At 33.3% G+C, this 10178-nt stretch overlaps 1 protein-coding gene across 1 annotated transcript in view; it reads left to right on the top strand.

Annotated features, from left to right (window-relative positions):
- The window catches only part of FNIP1 (folliculin interacting protein 1), a 100232-nt gene extending 92733 nt beyond the window's left edge, over positions 1-7499 (top strand). The window contains exons 17-18 of the mRNA XM_081298089.1: positions 2182-2297; positions 4829-7499. Coding sequence (XP_081154215.1) covers positions 2182-2297; positions 4829-4907 — 195 coding nt within the window. The 3' untranslated portion in view covers positions 4908-7499. The remainder of the gene's footprint in view (positions 1-2181; positions 2298-4828) is intronic.
- The last annotated feature ends 2679 nt before the right edge of the window (positions 7500-10178 follow it).

Below are 10178 nucleotides of genomic sequence, written 5' to 3'. Positions count from 1 at the left end.
ATATTGTGAGAAAATAAATCTCTCTTTCTGAAGCCACTGTGTTATTTTGTTATGTCACCTGAGCTAAGACTGAAAGGTTTGCGTATACATCAAAATACTGTAATTTCAGTGGTCATAATTTTCAGTCACCTGTAATATGGTCATATAACATCCCCATGGGTTATGTAGAATGCCACTGCTTTCTGGACCCTCACTGCCACATCAGATAGAGCACCTCTGGGTTCGATCCCTAGTATGTCCAAACCAAACCAAATCAGACAAGTAAACAACAATGGTAGTGAGGGGTAGGGAAAGAAAGAAAGAAAAAGAAGAAAAAACCTAGTTATCAAAACAAGTGTAAAAAATAAAACCCACTGATAACAACAAAATAGAAATCAAGTACAATAGTTTAACCAAATATATATTACCATAGGATGTAGCAGTTCTACTTCTGCATTTATACTCAAAAGAATTAAAAGTACGGACTTAAACATTTTAATGTTTATAGCAGCATTATTCACAATAGCTAAAAGTTTGAAATAACTCAAGTTATCATTAGCAAATGAATGGGTAAAGAAATTATGGTATAATACATACAATGCAATATTTACTTGGCCAGAAAATGGAATAAAAATTGCTTTTCTGTGAAGTGGCACATAAGTGTAATCCCAGCTGCTTGAGAGCGGTATTCTCCCTACAGGAGAAGTACAAGTTCCAGGCCAGCTTGGGAAATTTAGTGAGATCTTGTTTCAAAATTAAAAAAAAAAAAAAAAAAAAATGGCTGGACTAGCTCAGTGGTAGAGCAATGGCCTAAAATGTATTTTTAAAAAACAGAAAGAAAAGAAATTCATGCTATGACATAGATGAACCTCAGAAACATAATGCCAAGTGAAATAAGGTAGATATAAAAGAATAAATATTCTGTGTATTCTGTATAATCCTATTTATATGAGGTATCAAGAAATTCAGACAAACTGCAAATAGAATAGTGGCTACTAGTGGGTAAGGGAAGTAGAAAATGTCAAGGCATTATTTAAAGGGTACAGTTTCTGTTTGAACTGAGAAACATTCTGGAGTGTATGATGGTGATGTTTGTATAACATTGTGAATCTCTTAATGCCATTGAATTATGTATTTTTAAATATTTAATATGATCAACTGTACATATTTTATATATATTTATTTCAGTTAACATTGTCTTAAGACATTTTCATCTATAAGCAAACATTATGGAGAAAACATATACCACAAAATAGATGAGCTAAGAAATCCATTCAGTTGTGTTTTTCTAATAATGGGCTTTTATTAGGAGTCTTTAATAGCTTTTCATTGGAAAGGGGATTACTCTCTTCAAGAATCTGAATGTTTTAATACTTGAAACTCCTATTTTTTTCCTCAAATATCTATAGTATTTATTCATGTGAAAAATTGTCTCTAGTAAAATTGAGCAAGCTTATTAGCACAGAGCAAAATCCAGGTATTTAATTTGATGTTCCAGGTGAGAAACCTTTTCAATTATAGAGTATTCTCTGAACTATTGCAACCTGACTTAATCACAGGAGAATACACCCTTTCCTATATATTTGAAATAAATCAATTTATAATAATGTTATATTTATCAAATTTGAAATACAGAATATTTTTTTTAATCCTGAAAATGGGTATTGCACATTTTGAATGTACTTTTTGTCAGTAAATTATACTTTTTAAAATGGCAAATTTTATGTTACATGTATTTTACCCCAGTTTTTTTTTCCCCCAGTACCCGCTGTGACTTAGATGAATGCTATGACATAGATGAACCAATGGCACTCAACTACTGAGCCACATTCCCGGCCCTCTTTTGTATTTTTTTAAGAGACATGGTCTCACTAAGTTGCTTTATGCCTTGCTTTTGCTGAGGCTGGCTTTGATCTCTAGATCTTCCTGCTTCAGCCTCCCTAGCTGCTGAGATTACAGGCTTGAACCACCATGCCCAGCCTTTACCACAGTTTTTAAAAAAGCACTTTTAGAAGCTAACCTTTGATAAAAGCCAGAAACAAATTTCTACTCCTTTTTAGCTAAAATTTAATGTGCTGTAAATTTTTGTTCATGTTGGAATAACAAAATAGAATTGAAAAAACATGATGCTTTGAAATTTGTCTTTCTTAAAGAGTTGGAACCAGTTTTCTCATCTGATTCTTGGTTCTTCCCTAACTGCAGTGTGTAATGCATCTTGAAGACCGGTTGCAGGAACTATACTTCAAGAGCAAAATGCTGTCTGAGTACTTGAGGGGCCAGATGCGCGTTCATGTCAAGGAGCTGGGTGTGGTTCTTGGGTATGTTCATGGTTTCTTTTCTGGCTTTGCTTTCTCATTGCTCTGTCTTTAGGCAAGGGATGTTTCTCAGAATTGCCCTTTTTCCTTTTAAGTATATTTTCCTATTAAAAGTTGGCCATTGTTTTCATTTGGATTGCTCTGTACCATACAAAAGCAGATTCCCTGTCATTCACTGATCTGAAAAGCAGTGTCCATTGTGCCACTACATGCAGTATAATGAGAATATATTCAGAGTGAATTACGATCTAAATTTTTATCTTAGAAAAAATAAGTTAATAGTAAGTTTTTATTTATTAAATATGTTGTAAACATTTTTCCAAGATTGGGTCCTATCTTTTACATGGTGAAGTCACAGCATTCTGAGGATGAATGTTTATATAAATATGTTTATCTACATATTTCTTCTCACCTTATCTATATGTCTGTCTCTTCTGAGTTATTCCATGGAAGGAAACAGTTATCCAAAATGCTAACTGCAGAGAAACAGAAAGTTTGTAGGAGAATAATAAAGCCCTATTTCAGTATATTCTTTGTTGGTGGTGTTTTCTTTTCTTTTGTGTCTGTCTTTTTGAGACAGGACCTCCCTAAATTGCTGAGGCCCTCACTTCTTACTCAGGTGAGCCTCAAACTTGGTGATCCTCCTGCCTCAGCCCCCGAGCCTCTGAAATTACACACATAAACCAACATGCTTGGCTTCAGGTTGTTCTATAATCACCTTTTTTTGTGTTCTGTGACCACTTTTTTTGTGTGTGTGTATGTGTATATTTCATTTCTTGAAATACTAGTTGAAGAAATTATAACAAGATAGAATTTTTTTTTCTAATTCAGTTTTTATGAAGGGAAAAGTGGAGAACATCATTTAGGAATTTACTGTGTGTCGCAAACCAAATTAAATTAAATTCTTTTATTAGTGTTACTCCTTTTTTGTGTGTGTGCATGCTGGGAATTGATTGAGCCTAGGGCTAGGACCTCAAAAATACTAAGTACACACTCTGCCACTGAACTACACTCCCATTTCTTAATTTTTACAGTTGTCCTTCAGTGTGTAGGCAATATCATCCAGATTGGAAATCAGGATTTTGTAAATTAACATGCCAGATGTTACACACTAGTAGGAATGAGTAGGGATTTGAATAACTATATCTTTCTGACGTCAGATTCTGTTTATTTATACCATAGTACCACACTGTTGTTCAGGTCCTGATGAGGCTAGGCTATTGACTTGAGGAGTACATAGAGAATTGTTGCCAAGTATTTGGGAAATCAGAAACAGTATATAATCTTGTTTATTCTAGGGAGGGAAATGTATATGTAATGCTTTTATTTTTAAAAAAATTAGACTAGTTTTTAAAATAATGGGCATATAGCCAAAGTTCATGCCATATTGGCATAAAATGAAAAGTTGTTTTCATCTTTCTCTCAGCTTTGGAGAGTTTAGACTCTTATCTATTATTATAGAACTGACCTTCTAATAAATATGTCTTCAACATTTATTCATATGAGCACATACTGATCACTCATTTTAATGGCAGTATAGCATTCCATCATATATTTTATAGTTTCCTTTTTCTTTTCCTAAAAATATAAATCTTTGGCTTTTGTAGGATATATTTCTGGAAGGAGAATTTTTGGGAAAAGGGCACATAATTAAAAAATTTTAAAGATATTATAATAGTTAATATTGAATACTATGCAGAAAGTAAATGTAAATTTCCACAAACAGCAAAAGCTAGTGTCTATTACCAGACTTTAAATTTTGCCAAGCTGCTAGCTGAAAAGTGGCATCTAATTTTATTCAAATTCCTCTAACTGTGAGTTAAGTCTGAGTTGTTTTTTCTATGTGTACTGGCCATTTTTCTTTTTCTGTAAATTGTTTTAAGATGTATTTTGAAGAAGTTTCCTTTACTTCTTCCAATATACCTTATTATAGAAACATTTTTAGCCAAAACAATCTACATATAATATTATTTAATTATACTAGATTGTACTATTTATACATTATGCCTTGCATAAATGCATTATTAGTGAGTGAGTGAGATGCTTTCCTGCATCCATGAGTTTGTTACCTTTGAGTTTAGAGGCTTTCTTTTCATTTTTTTTTAATTTTTATTTATTCATTTATTTATTTATATTGGGGATTGAATCCAGGGGTAATTTACCGCTGAACTACATCTCTAGTCCTTTTTATTTTTCATTTTGAGACAGGGTCCCAAGAAGTTGCTGAAGGTCTCACCAAGTTGCTGGGGCTGGCCGTGAATTTGGAATCATATTGTCTCAGCCTGCTGAGTTGCTGGGATTAAAGTGCCACCACACCCAGCTTTTCTTTCCTTTCTTTTAAATCTGTGGTTCTAAATTTTACTTACTAAAAAATGTTGCACTTTTGTTTTTCTCCCCTCTCATCCTTTTCCTTTTGGCCAAGGTGACTCCTAAACTGCTGAGGCATAGTAACATTTCAGGTAGTTGTCATCATCTGTAGAATTCATATTCTTGGTACAGAAAGCCTGAACTGAGTTTTCTTTTCTTTATTTCAGTATTGAATCCAGTGATCTTCCTCTTCTGGCTGCTGTAGCAAGCACTCATTCTCCATATGTTGCTCAGATACTCCTTTAACTTTGGTGTAAAGTTAAATAGAAACCAAGGAAAGAGGCACAACATGTATTTATGAAATTTTTTTCCTGTTAGACTTCTGTCTGAATGAGTTCATCTCCCAGGTACCCTGCACTGCATTGCATATTCTGGGTACATTGGATGAGTTTTCTTTTAACTGGATTTTGGGTGGTGGTAGGTTTTTTTTTTAACCAGGTGAAACTAAAGCAGCATAAATAATTTTGCTGGCTGGTGAGTGGGGGGCATTTGAAAAAGCCAAAGCATAACTTTGAAATTTCTACAAAATAAATAATATCAAGGAATTTCATGTCATCACTACAATGTTGTCACAACTCACAAATGAGTGTCTCATGATTAAATGGCTCATTAGTCATTAGTTTTTAATTCTGTAGAAAGCTAAAAAACCTTGATTATTTGTTATTTTGTTTTGCATTTCAAAACAGCTAATTTCTGGTTATTTCTCAATGTAAGTATTTTAAACATCCTGTTAATTACAACAAACTCAGAATAATGAGTAAAAATATATGTTATGTTGTCCACCCAAGTGTACATATGTATCTATTTTTTTTAAATGCAGAGGTAGAAATACAAAATTGGTAAACATGCCTTTTCTAAAAAAAATTTTCAACTAATATTAATTGTATGTAATGTTATTAGTTTATGTGATTTTTTTTTTCTGTTTCATATATTCTAAAATATACATAAAGCCAATTTCTTTTTAAGGCTGAGGATGAGGATTCCTAAAATAAGAATACTACTTTATACTATTTGTTTTTTAAGTATGAGCTAATTCTTATAAATACTAATATTTACATATTCAATAATTTAATAAATGAAAATTAGGATAAGAAATTACACCAAAGCATTGGCAAAAATAAGAATACTATTTTCTTTAAAAGTGCTCAGGTAGTCAAGCCCCTTATTTTCATTATCAGCCCTTTTTGAAACCACAGGAGCAGAGTCTTTGTTACACTGCTTAAAATATTCAATTTACACTAATTGAAATTATAAATTATTCTCTTTTCTGTGACAGTTCCTCCCTTCCAAATGGTGATTTTTTTCAGATTTCCACTTCTCAGTTTTTGTTGTCTTTGTATATACTGTAGAATGTTGCTTGTAAGAAAGGCTAATACGAAACCAAATGTAAATAGAAAGATGGGTAGATAAAATTTTCAGTATGCTCTACTACCTCAGTTTACTTGAATACTGAATTATAGTTTATTCTTTGCTTATCTGGTCTAAGATACATTAAATGGTAGAAGTAATTCTGATTTCTGCTTTGACTATTTCCATCACAATTAACTCATTAGCTTAAGAAAACCACTTGTTTATTCATTTACTAAATACATTTACAATATAGCACATCCATTCTTGCTATTATAACTTTTCAATGATCAATGAAAATTTTATGTTCTTTGTTTAGTCAACCTTGACTAGTGTTGGGTCACATTTTCCTCACCCTTTATGTTTATTCAAGAGATTTCCAACTAGACAAAGAAGTGGTTGTTTTAATAGAAAGTAAATCTGAAATTGATCTGCCTACAGTTTGGCCCATGTCCTTTAGGTGGTACTTGTTAGTACCCAAGTCTCCTGTGGATGACTTGCTGCCAGAATGTTTATGAATGTATTTTCTTTGGCTTAATTTTCTTACTCCATTCATTAACAGAACTCTTCTATTGTGTATTTTTGCAATTCAGTGAGTCGATCTCTGGCAGAATTCAGATTCTATAATACTTCCTATATGGGCCATTGTACATTATTTTTTGGTTGTGGCTCAGAATAATATGTAGCAGGTAGGTAATGTCTGTTTGAGTCAATTTTCTTAATCATCAAACTGTTTTCAGTCCTATTTGAAATGTCTAATAAATTACTATTTAGTAATTCTAGTCTTCAGTAAGTGAATGGCTCATGCTGCTGTTATTCTTAAAGCTAAGCTTTGCTGGGAAGGAAAAGGTTCATCATAGTTTCTTAAACACACCTTAATCCTTATAGGATTCCTGAGTTATAATTCCTAACACTCCTATAATTTCTGGTACCTTCATCATAATCATTCTTTCCTTATATGAAGCCCAAGGAATGATTTACTGCTTTGGTGATCTGTATGATGAATGTCAAAAGAGTTTTGACCTGTTTAAAATAAGTTTTTCAACTTCTTATTGTACAAATATGTTACATATCAAAAATATTGTTGCAACAAGCAATAAAAAAGGGATCTTTTATATGATAGAATTAAAACTAATTTTCCATACATATAAACTAATTGATTTGGTTCTAAGTGTCCTGGCATTTATTAATATGTCTTAATTTTGAGTTTGAAAATATTAAGTGCAATAAACATACTAGCACAGATTTCGTTTTCTTGCAGTTGGTATACACTGAGGATGATCACAAAAAAAAAATCAGATTTTACACATGGCCTACTTCTGTTTGATGTCTTATGAGAATGTTCTGCTTTCTCTAAGTTATTTAGATGATGGATATATAAAATGTACATACTTGTTCCTTGTTCAAAATACATTTTTCAAATGTACATCTGTATTATAATAACCTCCCAGTTCTAGGGGAAATTTGTGCAATAAACACACATCAATTTGATGGGTAGTGTTGGTCTTTCTTTCGTATGTTAATAAGGTCTATGTAACATTATGGACTCTGATGTCAAACACATTAGATGTTTGACACTTCTGGACATGTGACTTTTCAGTATTTGTAAAATATACGTTATGAGGTTGTTGGAATTGAGTAAAATAATGTATGTCAAGAATTTACTTCAGATCACTACTGTGGGTTTAATCTCAGCAGTAGAGTGCCTGGTTTCTTAATGCCTGCCCTAGCATTACATTCACTCCCCAGTACAGGGGTGGGATGGGGATACAACTCAGTGCTAGTGTGCATCAAATGATAAACCTTTTGGCTGTCACTAATAACCTGGTGATTTTTCCAGCCTTTTCCCAATTGTTGTTGGATAATTTTTAACATATGTTCTTATGAATAGAAACACAATAACAAAACATACACTAATACATTCTCAGACTGTATTACTCACAATGACAAAATTTCTTTAAATGTAAACTGAACCCAACCAACTAAAACCTAGAGGAAGCTATGTAAAGCTGTTAAGAACATTGATTTGAATACAAATTAATTATTACAAGACTTTACAATTAAGCAAAAAATTGGCCAATTGGTTTGGGTTGTAATCCTGGTTTGTTTACTGATCTGAATGTGACTTCCAGTAAGTCTCTCCTTTTCATCTGCATTGTAGGGTAGTCAGCTCTTCCTTATATCCTTCAAGCCCACTCCCTAATTCAACCATGAATAAAGTTGTTGGGGAGCTGCCTTTCTCAAACCAGGTTGACTTGAACAGAGTTATGCTTGGAGACAGGACTAGACCAGGGACTTGGGGAGTACCTGTTTTCATATCATATTATGTGTTTGACTTTTTTTTTTTCAGCAATTAGCCAAAGAAAATAAGTGCATTGTTTTCACGCAGGAGAAGTAGCTAATATTTGGGAAGCAACTATCAGTTCTCTTCATCTGTTCATACATACACTTAGAAAAAAATCTTGCAACACTTCTGAGAAGCATCGAGGACTTGCGAATGAGAAATTGAGGTATGATCCTCAGCACCACAAAAAATAATAAATAAAATACATAAAAATATTGTGTCCATCTTAAAAATATATTAAAAAAAGAAATTGAGGTATAAAGAATTTAACATTACCTCAAATCATATAGTTTTTCCTATATATAGTCCATCTTGTCTCTCAGACCAGAAGTTTTCTTAACTAGTTGTGGTGAGAGATGTAAAGATATCTGGGATTTCTTCATTTGTCTTTGCCAGTGTAGAACATAGAGGTGGGGTTGCAAGTGAAACAAATCTGAGATGAAAGTGTAATGGGGGCTGGGAAATTATAGCTGTGTGTGGGAAGGGATTGGGCAGAAAATATAATTGACAGGTTGGAGATGTAGCTTGCTGGTAAAGCATTTGCCTAATGTGTGCAAGGTTCTGGTTGGATCCCTAACACTGAAAAAAATGAAAAGAAAATAATACCCGTTAAAAAGTAAAATGGTCCAAAGCAAATTTTTAAAGGATATGTAAAATTCCCATACATTATTTGTCAAGAGTACTTTGGTGGGGCTTTTGATCTGAACATATGCTCAGTCATAGCATCTCCTCTCCCACAGGACACTAGGTCCCCTTATCACCTTTCTTTTAAAGTAGAATTTTCTTCCAGGGAATATATGACTCTAGACTGTGATCCCTTCATATTGCAGATAACTCTTGGTCTGTATTAACACTATCCTGTTAGATCTCCTGCAGATAAACCTTGATTTTTATTCTAGAGAGAGTTATCAATTTTTTTCTTTCCTTTTTTTTTTTCTTTGCACTGAGAATTGAATCCAAAGGCATTTTACCACTGAGCTACATCCCTGTTCTTTCTATTTTTTATTTTGAGATAAGGTCTTGCTAAGCTAATGAGGCTGTCCTTGAACTTGTGATTCTCCTGTATCTCTGCCAAATCACTGGGATTACAGTCATGTGCTTACACATGCCCAGTGGGGAAGTATTATATTAGGATTGAAATTCCAAATGACTGTTTTCACAAAGGAGAAGAAAAACATGTCTTTATATTCACCTAATTGCTCAAATTCATATTACTGATAAAGGCATATTACTTTCATAAATTGTATCAAGCAGAACAAATCTGATGAAATATGTAAATACATAGAAGGAGTTATTATTATTTCCTTTAGAAACTTATGGTACCACCCTTTTACGACACATTGAGTCTGTCTCAAGTATAGGAACTAGAGTTGAAATGGGTGAAATGCTAGTCTAAAACCTGAGTTTAAGAGATTCTCAAACCTTGGAGTATATTAGAAACACCTGGCTTTTTTTTTTTTTTTTTTTTTTTTTTTTTGGTACCAGGAATTGAACCCAGAGGCACTTAACCACTGAGTCCCATCCCCGTTCCTTTTTTATATTTTATTTAGAGACAGAGTCTTGCTGAGTTGCTTAGGGCCTCACTAAGTTTCTGAGACTACCTTTGAACTTGAAATCTTTTTGCCTTGGCCTCCTGAGCCACTGGGATTACAGATGTGAACCATTGTGCCCAGCAAACACCTGGCTTTTGAAACACACACATTTTGGCTGTGCTGGAGATCCAACCCAGGGCCTCAAGATGTGTAAATGGTTTTGAAAAACATTAATTCCTATCTGGGTTGGTTCAGTGGCACACACCTTTAATCCCAGCTACTCTAGAGTCATGT

The sequence above is a fragment of the Spermophilus citellus genome, assembly GCF_964194105.1.
Source record: "Spermophilus citellus genome assembly, chromosome: 1".
NCBI classification, from domain to species: domain Eukaryota; kingdom Metazoa; phylum Chordata; class Mammalia; order Rodentia; family Sciuridae; genus Spermophilus; species Spermophilus citellus.
Note: the sequence above shows the minus strand (reverse complement) of the source record. Positions and strands in the feature narration are given on the sequence as shown.